Source organism: Chiloscyllium plagiosum, unplaced genomic scaffold, assembly GCF_037043375.1.
Source record: "Chiloscyllium plagiosum isolate Xiang-an unplaced genomic scaffold, Cpla_swu_hap1 HiC_scaffold_8, whole genome shotgun sequence".
NCBI classification, from domain to species: domain Eukaryota; kingdom Metazoa; phylum Chordata; class Chondrichthyes; order Orectolobiformes; family Hemiscylliidae; genus Chiloscyllium; species Chiloscyllium plagiosum.
The window spans coordinates 74,666,182-74,684,056 of record NW_028270146.1 but is presented as its reverse complement, the minus strand read 5'-3'; the positions used below and the strand labels follow the sequence as shown (position 1 = coordinate 74,684,056).

General features: G+C 41.6%; 1 protein-coding gene across 5 annotated transcripts in view; it reads right to left on the bottom strand.

Annotated features, from left to right (window-relative positions):
• Positions 1-1,421: 1,421 nt before the first annotated feature.
• The window catches only part of gpr176 (G protein-coupled receptor 176), a 115,141-nt gene continuing 98,687 nt past the window's right edge, over positions 1,422-17,875 (bottom strand). For all 5 annotated transcript variants that reach the window (XM_043697953.2, XM_043697952.2, XM_043697960.2 and 2 more), the window contains exon 3: positions 1,422-8,311. In XM_043697953.2, the coding sequence (XP_043553888.2) occupies positions 7,201-8,311 (1,111 nt within the window). In that variant the 3' untranslated portion in view covers positions 1,422-7,200. The remainder of the gene's footprint in view (positions 8,312-17,875) is intronic.

The window sequence follows — 17,875 nt, the reverse complement described above, 5'->3', positions numbered from 1 at the left end:
GAAATGGCTTTGAGTTCTATCTGAAAAAAAGCTACTCGATTAAGAGTATCTGATTAAAGAAGTGGATCTAAAGATATTTTTCACCCGAGCAATCTCCATTAAATGAAATAGAACTCAAGATTTCAAGAACGGATTGAAAATGATGACCAAGTCAAAAGGGACAGCAAAAGTTAATGAAACATCTTTAGGCTTGTCTTAGCCATTATACACATAATGGAAAGAGGGATCTGGCATTGTGCCAAGTCAAAATCCTTTAATCATGGCAATAATATGGGAAAGTAAAATCAAAGTACTGTGGATACCAAATAGACACCCATTAATGACTGAAAAATGTGTTGCTGGAAAAGCACAGCAGGTCAGGCAGCATCCAAGGAGCAGGAGAATCGACGTTTCGGGTATAAGCCCTTCTTCATGACTGACAATTGTCGCCCTTGACTGTACTAAGGACTACTCTTTTAGACGTCTAGGTATGGTCATTTAGTTACACCACATGCAGAGTGATTGCCACGTAAGTTTCTGCCATATGCTGTGTAACATTGAAGTAATGCAATGCCATACATCAATATGTCCACTCGCTGATTGTTCAAAGCAAGTAAACATGACAGGTTGGATGAGTAAAAGCAAAATACTGCAAATGCTGAAAATCTGAAACAAATGGGGAAAATGCTGGAGAAACACAATCAGTCTGGCAGCATCTGTGAAAGAGAGACAGTTAACCTTTTGAGTCCAAAATGATTCTTTGGAACCAAAAATACGGTGAAGTGTGATGGATTTTATGCTGTTGAAAACGCGGCGGAGGGTTAGGTGGAACAAAAGAGAAGGTCCAGAAAAAGCAGGAAAATTGCTGGATACACTGCTGAAAAGGACAAACCAATGTTGAGTGATAGAAATAAAAGTAAACAAATGTTTCAAGTAAAGAATGACAGCCTCTACTGTCACAGGTAATAATTAACTATTTTATTTCTACAGATTTTGTTTCCAATTCCAAATAGTCTTGACTACTCAGGAAGGATTCTCAGGGGAGAATTTCTGGAGTTAAGACTGAGGTACAGGAAATCTGAGGATGCGAAAACATCTGAATCCGTAGTAGTTTCCCATCAAAATGAACTAGGGCTTTATTTAAATTTTAATATTCTTTGAAATGAAACCAATTGTCCATTAGGCTGATGAATGGACTATAGAGCCAAGGGGCGGGTAACAAACACTGATTTCACCTGATCCTACTGAAGATTTCTTTTAAATTAACAAATGTGGGATTTTTTTTTTGCTATGGGAAAACACATAGAATAAATCTTTAATCAGAATTGACTTCTTTGAAATTCAACCGTACAGGAACATAACCTGATCAGAGATATACAAGTAAAAAATACCAAAGTGCAGCAAAACCAAAATAGAAGTTCCTTCAGTATAAACTTCAATGGTTTAAATAGAATTTAAATGAAAAGATTTTTATTTAGCACAGCAACATATCCATTGTTCTTAAAAGTACTTTATTTACAAAATGCAAGTCAATGTGTTCATAAACATATGAAATACTTGATCGTATGTGCATCATATGAATGAGACGATCCACACTGGGAATACAGAATCTTGACCAATTACTCCGTAATCTGTGTGAACAAGTCATAAGTATCTCGTTCTCGAATTTCTCCTAAATACATCTTGCAGATATCTGATTAGTTGCAGCTTCAGGTTGCAAAAACCTTTACCTGTCTAGTCCAGTGTGGCACTTTTTTTAGATAGCTGACAATAACCTGTTTCAGTAAGTAGATCACTGATAATAAATGTTATCACCAATACTGTGGCCTAGATTTTCACAGAGTCGCAATGACACCACAGCCATTTAAAAATGGCAGGCAAGACCCAATTCTGGGGTTCCTGCCTCCGTTTCTAGTGCTCCCAGTTTTCACACTGGTATTTTATAACCATGTAGGATTCCTGGACAGGTTGTTCTACTATAACGCATGTTTCGTTAGCGCGAAATCACTGTGATACAATTGACGGATTGGGGACACTTTCTAAAACGTGAACTTTTAAGACATGTTGGCTGTAACGCAATTACATTGCCAACACTTTAAGCGCTGTTTCTAATGAGCGATTTTTCTATAACCCATGTTTGCACAAGATGCAACCTACGCATTTTAGGAGAGCCACCTGTATTCTCAGCCTGGCCTCGCCCCATTGTGAGGATCAGTATCTTCTAGCCCACAAAACTTTCATAGAATCTTGACCAATTACTCCGTAATCTGTGGGAACATTTTGAAAGGTAAGGTCAAATATTCTTACCCATGTCTTCCATTTCAACTCAAAGCCAATTCATGCCCTTTATAGCTCCATGCCAATTCCGTATGGCCCTCTGTACCTATCCACCCAGTAAATACCATATAACAAGACAATGTAACAATAGCATATGGAACTGCTCGAGAGTAAAAAAAATCAACAATTCTAGCTGTTCATACAATGCCATAAAAATGTGCTTTTTATAAAGATATGCAGGTTACATCGATTGGCTGTGCCCAAATTGCCCTGTAGTATCTAGGGATGTGTGTTAGGTGTGTTAGCCATGGAAAATGCAAGGTTACGGCGATAGGGTAGTGGGATCAGTTTGGGTGGGATGCTCTTCAGAGGGTAGGTGTGGATTTGATGGGCTGAATGGCATGTTTCTACACTGTAGGGTTTCTAATGAAACAAAATAACAAAAAGAACAGCCTATTATAAGTTCTTATAAAGACATCAATGGAATAAAGTTTCCTCCAGTTGTCAAAACAGAATGCACCATTGTGATAGTCTGGAGACTTAGGCAAATCTTTTCAGTCTAATCAGCCTGCCCCAACATTAGTCATACCTATGGGCATTTAGAATCCATATCTGTGGTTGGCAGAGCTGACTACATTCAAGATCTGCCTTGGAGCAAAATTCAAGACTCAGTGGGCCTTTCTATTAGGGCAAATCAAATGAGACAAGAAATTTGTTTGTACAAGCTTGGTAAAAAGAAATTTTACCCTGTATATCCAGGATGCTCAGTGGTCTCTCAAGACAGACTCATGTGTAACATTGGGGCAGATGTTTGAGTTAGTTCTGGGATGCAGACTGCCATTGGGCAGGCATGGAGTTTAACATGGGGAGAAAGTGAGGTCTGCAGATGCTGGAGATCAGAGCTGAAAATGTGTTGCTGGAAAAGCGCAGCAGGTCAGGCAGCATCCAGGGAACAGGAGAATCGACGTTTCGGGCATAAGCCCTTCTTCAGAAGTTTAACATGACTAGGCTATGTTCTGGTTCACCACACCAGCCCAACTCCGAGCCATTTTCAAACGAACTAGGAATGATTGATAATTGCAGGATCATTCCTGGACTGTCTGAAAGCTTCATGGTAGGGTATTAGGGGCTGCAGCAATCATGCAAGGGACACACAGCTCGTGCTAACTTCCCCTCCTTGCCAGCTCACTCCATGAGCCAAGGCAGTTTCTGGGTCACGATTGTGGTCAGTGGTCCTCCCATGGAAAAGCTGTCCCTCCAGAATCAATCCACACGACAATGAGCCCATCCCTGCCATTAATTAGTCATGTACTGGGTAGGTATGTCTGAAACATAATGTGCGGATTAAGGACGTTAAACCAAGATTGAAAATCCTGGCCAACTCACTTTACAGAGTTGCAATGAAACAATTTCCGAAAAGAATCTTGCCCATCAATCTAATCTTTTCCAATGGCAACTAAACATAATCAGTGTTTTCTCTAGCAAAAACAAACTCCAGTGAAATACTGACTTACTAATAAATGAAACTTCTTTAAAACACGCACAGGTATGAACGTGAACAGGAATTTAAACATGAATCTTATCAGATGTGAACTTAAACTTGACAACTTGCCACAATTTCTGATGAAGAGTCACTGGACTCAAGAGGTCAACTCTGCTTTCTGCCCACCTCCCTAGTTTCTCCACCAATTTCTGTTTTGGCTTCAGATCTCCAGCATCCACAGTTGGACTTCTAGTGGTTTGAAAGGATTCAAAGGTTTCAGGTTCGAGGCCCAACAGAGTTGGTACTGTAGGGTGGCACAGTAGCTCAATGGTTAGCATTGCTACCTCATAACACCAGGGAGCCAGGTTCAATTCCAGCCTCAGGCAACTGTCTGTGTGGGTTTCCTCCCACAGCTCAAGGATGTGCAAGTTAGATGAATTGGCCATGCTAAATTGCCCATAGTATTCAGGGGTATGTAGGTTAGCTGCATTAGTCAGGGATAAATATAGTGTACGGAGATGGGTTACTCTTTGGAGGGTCAATGTGGACTTGTTGGGCTGAAGGGCCTGTTTCCATACTGTAGGGATTCTATGATTCTTTCATGAAATGCTTTGTTTTATGATGGATCAGAGACCAAGTTCTCTCCCTTAAATCACCTCCTCCACTTTGTGCCTTTGAAATTCTTCTTTCTTCCTGCCTTGTAATTTATTTCCAGTGCCATTTCACCATTGTAGAAGATGTGCCATACTTGGAAAAACCTTCCTGACAATTTACCCAAGACCAATGGTTCCCAATTAAAGCAAAGAGACCGGTCCTGGAAGAAGTGAAAGTGCTGACAATTTACATTTATAGAAGCACCATTAATGGAAACAAGCAAGTCCCCCATTTCCTCACCTCCCTAGTGTTGCTGTGATAGTCACAATCAACTAATTTGTTTGAAAGGGTTCCATTTTGAAAGAAAACTTTTATCTCCTATAAACTCACATTAATATTTGCCTTGGCTTCAGATACTTGAAACTGTTTTTGGTAATACTGATCTTTGAATTGCTTGTCTCTTGCTGCATATTGGATAAGAATCAAACAAAAGCACTTTGCAACAGCATAAACAGAAATCAAATCTCTTTAGACAGATCTACATTTTCAAACACAAATAAACATAGTTCTACCTAAGCACACAATATTAAATAAATGGAACAAAGGTGGGATGCTCTTGCCATGAATGCTTATATTAAATCCAATGTGTTGTACTGAACTGTCACACAAGGAATATTTGAAGAATAATCTGGAACACAGAGAGTGGCATTGCATTAAAGTTAATAAAAAATTCTTACGGAACAGTCTATTGTCAGTCAATTTAAAATTGTGCTTTGGGATATCCCCGAATGTTTCACCTTTCCCTGACACAAATTCAGCGACATTGCACTCCTAGGAAGATCTGGGAAATTCTCCAGAAGAGTTGAATGTTTCCAATAACAATAAGGTATGTGTTTTATAATATGTGAAGTGTACTAATTTAAATGTATGTTTATATAAATAGATATGTTATCAAAGGAAGTGACACAATATTATGCCCACAATTCTGATATCACTCTAAAAATCAAACTATACAATGGTTTTAACGTAAAACAATATACATTGATTCATCTTCGAAGTGTGCCTTGCAAAGATGCAACATCAGGACAATAACTTCTTTTAATACCACATCCATGAGGTTTATGGCAAGGACATGGAGTTATATGTGGCTGTTCCAGTAATGCGAATTGCAAATACACAGAAGGTAATAAACAAACACGTTCATGCTGCTTAAAAGCTGGCTAATATCTCTGCCAGTCAACTGTTTCAGGCCAATAAAAAAGGATAAAAATATTGTTACATTATAAACTATTAACAACTTGAAATGTAGAGCACAACTATTTGTTTCACATTATTTTATCGTAAAAATACTGACCACATAACATCATGACAATGACATTGTGGAAATTTTTATACCAAAGATGCAATACAGTAACTAGATTAATGAAAAACTTAAGTTTCTTTCATAAAACATAACACTGTAATATTAATAGTATCGAAAAATGATTGAAATAATTCAGCTGCTCAATACAGTTCAATCTGCACTCTCTTTTGGTTACGTTAGAGGTCACATACCAGATAGACATGTCACTTTACAGATCAATTTATGGTCAAGTTGGTCTGTCAGAAATGGTGCCTCAAAATAGAAAGGTGATGGCTTTGCAATGCATCAAAAAAAACTACAATTTGAGGATAAAGAAAGTTGGCAGGAACTTGAAGAAAATGTATTTGCATGACTGTGTGGACAGTGCAAGGGAATGATACTGACCAGATCAGATTACTCTGTAAACAGCGAACATGGGCTTCTTCGGATGAATGGACTTTCCTGTGCTTTTCCGACGACCCTATAACTGGGTAAAGTACTGTGTTGGTTATGCTACTGGACTAGTACTCCAGAGCCGGGAGTAATAATGCAACTGGTGTGGGTTCAAATATCAGCCTGGCAATTTGAAAATTTGAGTTCAGTTACAAATAAAGCTAGAAATAAAACAGCTGCCTCAATAAAAGTGACCCTGAAGCTGTTGGATTGTCACAAAAATCCTAATAGGTTCAGTAATGTCTTTGGGGCAGGAAAACTTCCATCCTAGTCAGACCTATGTGTGACTTCATCCCTACACCCGTGCCACTGATTCTGAACTGTCCTCTGGTGTCACTAGCTTGCAACAACCCACTCAAGAAGAATGGCCTCCACCATCTTTGCAGGGCAATGGGAAATGGGTAATAAATGCCACAGATACCCACATTCAGGAGATAAATTTTAAAAACTGCTGCAAAGCTTTGAATGGTGAGAGAACCACAAATACTGCCCTCACATGAACTTTTAAATTCTACTTTAAATGATTACAAATTGAGTCTCTGTGTCGTTACGGGCATGTTAATGATGATATGATGATGGTTCGCAGGAAGGAGCTCAAATAAGATGCACGTTAAAATATTCCAGAGAATCCAAAAAAATTGCTGATTCTCCCACATTGTCACAACAAACTAAACACCAGTTTAAAAAAAAGGTTAAGCAATCCTCTATAAATTGTGTATGAAAATAAACATTTTTCAAACACTTGGAAGTTCATTCACTTTTGAAGTGTTACAGTTTAAACCAAAGTACTATCCACTTATTCTTTCATATCAAAATATGAAACATATGCACAATTTTGAAGGTATGGTGAAGAGAATTCTTCAGCTGAAGATGAACAACAACCTTAGAAACAAATCCTTCTAATAAGAATGCTCAAGAATGTTGCTTTCTATCGAAAGAAATACCTGGTATGAAGCTTGTTCTTTTCTTTATATATAATTACTTTGACACACAACACATTACAATGACACTCTGTGCTGTGGTGTTCCAGGGCAGTTAGTTTCCAGAACGCCAGCTGGATTTATTCGAAGGACTAAGTGTCCACTTTCGGAAAAATGCTAACTTTATTATTTCGACTTATTTTCCATTCTGTTCTAAACTTTGGTTGCTTTTCAGTCGTTTGAATCAGTTCCTCCGGTGTGTTGCCCAAGGGAGGCAACAGTCTTTTCTTGCTGTTCCGTGTCTCCGAAAGCCATTGCGGGGGCAGCTCGAATGGGCCAAAGCCGAACTGCAATGCATACTTGTCGGAGATTACATCTGAATCTAGAGGTTGTGCAGCTGCCGCTCCAGCTGCTGTAGGGGAGTCACTGGTGTGTGCAGTAAATTTTTCCACTACAGTCTGTTCAACAGAGGTGGCTATGTCTTTCTGCCGGCAGTCTGCCGACCCAAGTGACTTAATCTCGTTTTCGTCATCCTCCTCAGAGGGTTTGAAGATCTGCTGCTGTCCAATGTGGAACATTTCCAGCAACTGACTACCTGAACGGACGCCAGGTTCAAGAGTAGCGTCCGTGAGGCCACCAGAGTTGACAATGTTGCGTCTACTGTACCTGCGATGGAGCTGAACCACAGTGCCTACTAAACATTTCCGAACAGACTTGTTCACCGTCAGAAAGAGCAACGGGTTAGTCAGCAGGGAGACCTTCGGCAGCCAGACTGCGGTCAGCATCAAAAAGACAGAGATGTCAGCAATGTTGAGAATGGTTCGATAAATCACAAAAACCACATAAGGAACACTGCAAACAATGAAGATCAGCACCATCGAGAGAAGCATGGCATGCAGTTCAGCTTCCCGCTGGGAAACGTATGGAATAGAAATTGTGTTTTGCGGAGTTCGTAATGCAGCAATGATTACTTTCTTCTTCTGACTGGCACTGAGAGCTCTCCGGATCAGAATCATAAACAAGAACACCACAGCAATGGGCAGGATCACTGTGGTGATGTTATACACAATTACATAAGCCAGGTGCCCAAAGGAATAGCTCCATGAACTACTGCATGTAGACATGGCATAGATGTCTGAGACATTGGTCACTGCAAAAACTGGAATGCTTGCCAAAATGGCATGAATCCAGATGTAGATCACCAAATCCCGGGATTTTGTCTCCGAGATCTTCCTCTCTAAAGGATACAAGACAGAGTAATACCTATAATTGAAACAAAAGACAATCAATGAATGCATAAATTTTTCCATCACTTTCACTCAAATTATATCGAAGTGCAGTAAAAGTCTTGTTATATTTCAAACATCTTTAGCATCACTTGTAATTATAAAACTTACAGATCCAACATCATGATTTTCCACTGCACTGTTGACCAGCTTGATAATTTATTAGCTATTATACTGGGCTGCTGACTTGACAACTGTTCCTCTGAGCTCAGTCATGCTACACCTTTTGTTATAATTATTCTAATTGGCTGATTCATGGCATGAAATTCACTCTCTAGCTGGTCCTCTGAATCACACCTGCCAGGTTTATTTTTGGCAGAATCAAAGCCCTTACCTTTGATGAATGATTTAGCCAATCAAAGAAGTCCTAGTAAGTGTTCTCCAGTACAATTTAGCTTCTGCTCTAGATTTTTTTCTGATAAAATTGATCACTTTCAAAACTAAAAAGAAAATCCAAACAAACAGTGTCCTGTGTGAAAATACATAACTTGGTCTGAGTCAACTGGTAGAAAGTTGAATTTTATCTTTGCACAGGAATGTAGTGACAAGAATTGAACATTCAACTCCTCTGAAACCTGTTTCCCTATGCAGTGAGTTTATAGTTGTTCACTGCTCTGTTAGCTAACTGAACCCAGCCTGTCTTGGATCCATAACCTATTATGCCTTTATGTATCAAAAATCTATCACTCACAGATTTGAAATCATTGGTAGAGAGTGTAATTACGAATTCGAGAAAGAATTCCACACTTCTCTCGCACTCTATACAAAGAAGTGGATCTTCGACTTGCAAGGTTGCTCAATGTTACCTAACCAGCAAAGAATAAAAACTCCATCTATCTCAAAACCTCCTCACAAAATGTCACCTGAAAAATGCACTCAATCCATTCACCGTAAGCTAACTATGATGCAAGCATTTTATATTCATTCATGGAATCTGAGCATCATTTGCAAGGTCAGCATTCATTGCCCTTCCCTAAAGGCCCTTGAGATGACAAGTTTAGTCATTTCTCCTCTTAATCTATTCACTGATGGTCTGATAACCTTCCTGTGACCCTGAGCAGTGCTCTTACCAAAGTCAGTATAGAATTTTATAGGAGCCTGAGCATTGTGGGCTATGATAAGTACACACAAGAAATTCAGCCTGAATCAACTTTAGGAACAACTCGCTGCAATTTTTAACTAGTTTCAGGCATCAAGCCGAGATTCTAGGCAGCGGCAAGGTGACTATCAAAAGCAAGATCGTTTGTTAACGGTCTTATTCACTGCACATAAAAGCAAAACACTGCAGATGCTGGAAATCTCAAATAAGAACATAAAGAAACTCAGCAGGTCTGACAGTATCTATAAAGAGAAAAACAGTGTTAATGTTACAAGTCTGATATGACTCTTGTTCAGAACCCCAGCCTTTTGTGTTTTTGTTTATTGCACACTCATTAATACACTGCTTCCTATCTTAACAACCACCACGAGCAAACTAGATGCCAAGAATTCTCGATATGAAAGTCAGAGTGGGTACCTCCTGACTTCAGCTTGCTGCTGGCTGTGAGAATCTTCCATGTTGGTCATCACACAACAGATTATCAGGGCACCCTCCATGGGTACAGATCACAGACATCAGAATCCATCATGTACCAGCCTCTAAGACCTCTATGGCACATGTCCGAATCTTCTGCACTTCAATTATGCACCTCAGGCTGCATTGGCAACTATCATTGTAATGGTCACTTACCCAGCTCATGAACTGGTCCATGCTGCATTTGCGAGCAGTTCCCTTGCTCTCTTAGCACTCACTCACAATGAACCCCTTAGGATGCTCATAGCATTTCTCCTCATCCAAATACCAGGGCTCACACAACTAACTGACAATTGGCACAAACACAATTGTCAGTGTTGGGAAGCTTGTCATGGTTGGCAGCAGTCCTCAGTCAAATTAAGGCAAATAGCCTTCTGTCATGGGGTCCAGGCATAGTAACTCAAGGGCAGTCTCTGATATCAGTCCAGGGCTTGGACTCAGTCAATCAGCCACTTGGGGCAGATAGAGTTAGAGTCTGTTCCACATGAAGGCTGAGGAAACAAATGTGAGAAAGGCCAATGCCCACATTGATTCTATCTGCTCTATTGAAGCTGCTTTCCTCCTGGGACAAAAGAGAGACAGATATGAAGGGAGAAGAAAGTGGGTGGCATAGCTGTTACGCCTGGTGCAGTTGGAGAATAGGCAGTGTGAAAGGTATGCAGGGTTAGTGGTGCCAGGGTTTTGGATGGGTGAGAGAGAGAGATGGAGAAAATGATGCAATCAATACTAAGAGTAGTTGAGCATGTGGATATATAGCAGAGATAGAGTGAGTGATGTGAGGTATTGGATAGTGGCACTCACACTGGCAGAGTGGGCAATGTCGTTGATCTTCTTTCGACATTGCAGGGCATCCCTTCAGACAGCTGAGACTGCACTGGCCCAGGTAGTAACGTTGAACTGGGCTTGCATGGTCTGGTGTTGTAGCCTCCTCTGCTGATCCTGAGAGAACAGAATGTCCCACCTCTGTCCATTCAGCAGGAGATCCAGGTCCTTGCCAGCAAAGCAAGGTGCCAATTTCCCCTTCGTGGCCATATCAGTGACCAATGTCTAAAACGGTTTAGGACAGCTCCAGACTGAAATGCTTATCTGAGAGGTGCACGATGGTGTTTTAAATGTATTGCTGGCACCAGGGATGCCAGTCCATTCCAGGATAACCTAGCAATAGCAAGCTGTACCAAGGACGTGGTGAGTAAAATGGAGCTTGAATCAGACAAGAGGGATGCCATAGAGGTGGAGGGATAGTTAGCGAGGTACAGATGGTAAAATGGGGAGACAAAGCTCACTAGGCCTCGCAGAGAGTAACTGTCCAGGACACTAGGAAGCTCAGAGGAACCGAAGAATCTTGGCATGTTTCACCACAAATCCCTGAAGGCAGCAGGCCAGATTAATAGGGTACTTCAGTTGGCATATGGGACACTTGCCTTTATCCTGATGAAGGTCTTATGCCCAAAATGTCGACGCTCCTGCTCCTCAGATGCTGCCTGACCTGCTGTGCTTTTCCAGCACCACACTTTTTGACGCTTGCCTTTATCAGTCATGGCATACATTACAAGAGCAGGGAGGTTATGTTGGATCTGCACAGGACTTTGGTTTGGCCACAGCTGGAGTAGTGTGTGCAGTTCTGGTCACCACACTCGAGGACGGATGTGATTGCACTGGAGGGAGTACAGAGGAGATTCACCAAGAAGTTGGAGCAGTTTAGCTTGAGAAGAGGCTGGATAAGCTAAGTTTGCAGATGGCACAAAGATAGGTGGGGGGGGGCATGTATTATTGAGGAGGCAGGGATGCTGGAGAAAGATTTAGACAGGTTAGGAGAGTGGGCAAAGAAATGTTAGATGAAATGTGTGAGGTCATGCACTTTGATAGGAAGAACAGAGGCATGGACTATTTTCTAAATGGAGAAAAAAATTTGTAAATCTGAAGTGCAAAGGAACTTGGGAGTCCTAGTTCAGGATTCTCCTCAGGTAAACTTGGAGGTTGAGCAGTAGTTAGGAAGGCAAATAAATGTTGTCATTCATCTTGACAGGACTAGAATATAAAAGCAGGGATGTACTTCTGATGCCTTATAAGGCTCTGGTCAGACCACATTTAGAGTATTGTGAGCAATTTTGGACCCAAACCTCAGGAAGGATGTTTTGGCTCTGGAGCAGGTCCAGAGGTGGTTCACAAGAATGATCCCAGGAATGAATGGCTTAACACATGAGGAATGTTTGAGGGTTCTGGGACTATACCCAATGGAGTTTAGAAAGATGAGGGGAATCTGAATGAAACATACAGAATACTGAATGGCCTGAACATAGTGGACTTTGGAAAGATGTTTCCATTGGCAGAAGAGACAAGGACCTGAGGGCACAGCCTTAGAGTAAAGGGAATACCTTTTAGAACGGAGATAAGGAGAATCTTCTTTATCTGAAGAGTGGTGAATTTGTGGAATTCATTGCCACAGAAGGCTGTGGAGGCCAGGTCATTGAGTATATTTAAAACAGAGATAAATAAGTTCTTGATTGTCAAGGGTATCAAAGGTTATGGGGAGAAAGTGAGAAAATGTGGCTGAAAAACCTATCAGCCATGACTGAATAGCAGAGCAGACTTGATGGGTTGAATGACCTAATTTCTGCTCCTATATTTTGTGGTCTTATGGTTTGGTTTCATTAGAAACACAGAATAATGGAAGCTAGGAGCAGGAGGAGGCCATTTGGCCCTTTGTGCCTGGTCAACCATTCATCACAATCATGGCTGATTGTCTAACCCAATAGCCTAACCCTGCTTTCACCCCATAAACTTTGATTCTACTCGATCCAAGTGCTGTATCTAGCTGTCTCGTGAATACATTCAATGTTTTGGTGTCAACTACTTGTTGTGGTAATGAATTGCACAGGCTCACCATTCTTTAGATGAATAAATGTCTCCTCATTTCCTTCCTAAATGGTCCACCCCAAATCCACAGACCGTGTCCCCTTGTTCTGGACGCAGCCACTATCAGGGACAGCCTCCCTGCATCTACCCTGTATAGTCCTGTTAAAAATTTATAAATCTCTATGAGATCCCCCTCACTTGTCTGAACTCCAGTCAGAGAAGAGGAGGCTGAGAAAGGACTAGATTGAGATGTATAAGATTATGACGCGTATGGTGGATAGTAAACAGCTGTTCCCCTTTGGTGAAGGATCAATAATGTTGAGATGTAGGGGACAGAGTTTTAAGGTGAAGGGCAGGAGATTTACAGGAGGTTTAAGGAAAAGGTTTTGCAGCCAGAGGGAATCTGGAATAGTGTCTGGGAGGATAGTTGAGGCAGGAAACCTCAAAATATTTGACAAGTACTTGAATGAGGACTTGAAATGTCATAACATTCAAGGCTATGTTGGAATGTGGCACTAGTGTAGATTTAGAGTAGTTTTTTGTCAGTGCAAACTCAGTAGGCTGAATGATTCTATCAAACTCAACAAAAAAAGAGTTGAAGGTTCAGCCTGTGCAATGTTTATAGGATAGAATGAAACCAGCTATCACGAGGGGGCATAATTTTAAGGTGACTGGAGGAAGGTTTAGGGGAGATGTCAGAGGAACGTTCTTTATCGAGAGAATGGTGGGTGCATGGAATGCACTGCCAGCTGAGTCAGACACATTAAGGACATTTAAGCGACTCTTGGATTGGCACATGGATGATAGTACAATGTCGGGTATGTAGGTTAGTTTGATCTAGTGTAGAATAAAAGGTTGGCACAACATCCAGGGCAAAAGGGGCTGTACTGTGCTGTACTGTTCCATGTTCCATTTGGTCCAGCAAACTGCTATCACCACTTTGCAAAAATGATTTTCCTGCTCACATTCAAAAGAATTAGCCTCCAAGTAAGCCCTAGATGTTTTTACTTTTTTCAGTCGTGGGGAATGGGCATCACTGGCTGGCCAGCATTTGTTGCACAACGTTAGGTACCCTTCTTGAACTGTTTCAGTCCACGTGCTGTACATTGAACCATCATGCCCCGAGGGATAGAATGTCATGATATTGACCCAGCAAAGGAACAGTGTGACTTGACATTGCAGAGAACCAGTACAGACATAATGGTTTAAATGACCTTCTTCTATGTTGTAACTATTCTATGATTAGCAACAAAATAACCTGAATTGTCATTGCAGATTTATTTGAGAGGATAAACATGGAAGGAGCAATTTGATGACAATTAGCCTGCATGATTTAAAGGAGCGCATCTGTCATTTTTATTTCTCCAGATAAATTATTACACCACCAACTTTTCCACAAGTATCACTGTGCATCCATCTGAGCTGCTGTGGAAAGAAATGGAGCTAGCTTTGGCCCCTTGTGACATCGCTGATGGGAGAATTACATTGCTGTGGCTGCATTATCAATATTGCTTCACCTTCTGGCAAGGGGCATTGATATGATTACTCATGGACTGGCCATGAACCAATGCATCTTTGAAATGAACAACTGCAGCTATAGCAATTTCCAGCTACCTTTCAACATAAGACCATAAGACATAGGAGTGGAAGTACGGCCATTCGGCCCATCGAGTCCACTCCGCCATTTAATTGTGGCTGATGGGCATTTCAATTACTGAAGGGTCTGTTTCCGTTCTGTACATCTCTATAACTCTATGACTCTGTACTCGCACTCACCCCGTAGCCCTTAATTCCTTGCGAGATCAAAAATTTATCAATCTCTGCCTTGAAGACATTTAATGTCCCGGCCTCCGCTGCGCACCATGGCAATGAATTCCATAGGCCCACCACTCTCTGACTGAAGAAATGTCCCCTCATTTCCATTCTAAATTGACTCCCTCCCTCTAAGTCTCCCCGCCTAATGGAAACAAATTCCCAGCATCCACCCTTTCCAAGCCATATATGATCTTGTAAGTTTCTATCAGATCTCCTCTTAACCTCCTAAACTCGAATGATTACAATCCCAGGATCTTCAGCCGTTCATCATATGTTAGGCCTACCATTCCAGGGATCATCCGTGTGAATCTCCACTGGACATGCTCCAGTGCCAGTATGACCTTCCTGAGGTTTGGGACCCAAAACGGGACACAGTATTCTAAATGAGATAAATGACATGACATTTGCTTTCTTAATCACGGACTCAACCTGCAAGTCAACCTTCAGAGAATCCTGGATTAGCGCTCCCAGATCACTTTGTACTTTGGCTTTATGAATTTTCCCACTGTTTAGTCCATGCCTGTATTCTTTTTTCCAAAGTGCAAGACCTTGCATTTGCTCACATTGAATTTCATCAGCCATTTCCTGGACCACTCTCCTAAACTGTCTAATTCTTTCTGCTGCCTCCCCATCTCCTCAGTACTACCTGCCTGTCCGCCTAATTTTGTATCATCGGCGAACTTTGCCAGAATGCCCCCAGTCCCTTCATCCAGATCATTAATATATAAAGTGAACAGCTGCGGCCCCAACACCAAACCCTGCGGGACACCACTTGTCACCAGCTGCCATTCCAAACAAAAACCTTTTATCCCAACTCTCTGCCTTCTGTCAGACAGCCAATCCGCAATCTATGCCAGTAGCTCACCTCAAACAGCATGGGACCTCACCTTACTCAGCAGCCTCCCGTGTGGCACCTTATCAAAGGCCTTTTGGAAATCTAGATAGATAACATCCACTGGGTTTCCCTGGTCTAACCTACTTGCTACCTCTTCAAAGAATTCTAACAGGTTTGTCAGGCACGACCGCCCCTTACTAAATCCATGCTGACTTGTTCTAATCTGACCCTGCACTAGAAGAATTTAGAAATCTCATCCTTAATGATGGATTCTAGAATTTTACCTATAACCGAGGTTAGGCTAATGGGTCTATAATTTTCCATCTTTTGTCTTGATCCTTTCTTGAACAAGGGGTTTACAACAGCGATTTTCCAATCATCTGGGACTTTCTCTGACTCCAGTGATTTTTGAAAGATTATAACCACCACCTCTGCTATTTCCTCAGCCACCTCCCTCAGAACTCTAGGATGTAGCCCATCGGGGCCTGGAAGTTTATCAATTTTTAGACTCTTTAGCTTTTCTCGCAGTTTCTCTTTTGTAATGGCTACCATACTCAACTCTGCCCCTGACTCTCCTTAATTGTTGGTATATTACTCATGCCTTCCACTGTGAAGACTGACACAAAGTACTTATTAAGTTCTTCAGCTATTTCCTTATCTCCCATCACTAGCCTTTTTGCATCAATTTGGAGCGGCCGAATTCCTACTTTTGCCTCTCGTTTGTTTCTTATGTATTAAAATAAACTTTTACTATCATTTCTAATATTACTGGCTAGTTTACCTTCATATTTGATCCTCTCATTGCTCATTTCTCTCTTTGTTATCCTCTGCTTATTTTTGTGTTCTTCCCAATCTTCTGAATTCCCAGTGCTCTTGGCCACTTTATAGGCTCTCTCACTTTCTTTGATACATTTCCTGACTTCCTTTGTCAGCCATGGCTGTCTAACCACTTCCTCCCCCCACCTTGGGTAATCTTTTTTTGCTTTGGGATGAACCTCTGTACTGTGTCCTCAATTACACTTCAATTATAAATTGCTAGTTATTTTGTCCTGTGGTTCCCATCACTGTTCTCAAGATTGTCCCTGTTGAGAAGCAAAGGAAACTCAAGCACATCATGTTCTTGAGTCAAAAAGAATGCTTTCGATCAACCTGGTATGTAGCACCTCTGGAACTAGTGGGACTTGAACACTCGCTCAGGGATAGTGACACTACCATAATGGTCTGTCAGTGTGAACTAGCCAGAAACTGTAGACCAACTGTAGGGCGGCACGGTGGCACAGTGGTTAGCACTGCTGCCTCACAGCGCCAGAGACCCGGGTTCAATTCCCTGGCGACTGACTGTGTGGAGTTTGCACGTTCTCCCCGTGTCTGCGTGGGTTTCCTCCGGGTGCTCCGGTTTCCTCCCACCATCCAAAGATGTGCAGGGTCAGGTGAATTGGCCATACTAAATTGCCTGTAGTGTTAGGTAAGGGGTAAATGTAGGGGTATGGGTGGGTTTCGCTTTGGCGGGTCGGTGTGGACTTGTTGGGCCGAAGGGCCTGTTTCCACACTGTAATCTAATCTAATCTAATCTAATCTAATCAATCATTTAAAAACAGACATCTTTCACTTGTATCTTTGTTCAAATGTTAAAAACAAGTATGTTGCATCCTATGATGGATTACGCTGTTGCTGTGGTCATCCTCCTGGACTGATACTGCAGAAGGATAGATTGATAAACCTCTCTTCCTCAAGAGCTTATTCGCAAAACAAGCTGGGACAGGAGAAAAACCAGTTGGAAAGATAACCCATTTGAAGTGTCATTTTTGTACGAATGCCCTCAGCTCATAGTGTGTGTGCCAGCAGAGGCCACAGATCACTGTGAACCTCCTTAGCACAGCACAGGTTCGGAATCCCTTCCCTGGTGATCAGGACTTGGAGCTTCTCTTTCTAGTTCTGCTTCTTAAAGGATATGGGAGAAAAGGTATTTAATTAGTTAGATCTGCTGCCTGGCACTTTTTTTAATGGCCATTTTTATTAATTACTCACTAATGCAAATTATCAGCTTGTTGCTTTGGAATTGTTATACATTCAGAATTCATTTTACTATGATAGAATCCCTATGGGGTGAAAGCAGACCATTCGGCCCAGCGAGTCCACATCGACCCTCTGAACAGCATTCCCCCCTTCCCCATCCTATCCCTGTGATCCTGCATTTTCCATGGCTAATCCACACAGCCTGCACATCCGTGGACACTATGAGCAAGTTAGCTTGGCCAATCCACCTAACCTGCACATCTTTGGAATGGGGGACGAATCCCACATATACAAACTCCACACAGTCACCTGAGGGTGGAATTGAACCGAGATCCCTGGCTCTGTGAGGCAGCAGTGTGAACTGCTGAATCACCCTGCTGTCTGGTATTGTTCTGAAATTTGATCATTGGTTGCCAAAGAAAGAAAAAAATTTGAAATGGATCAAT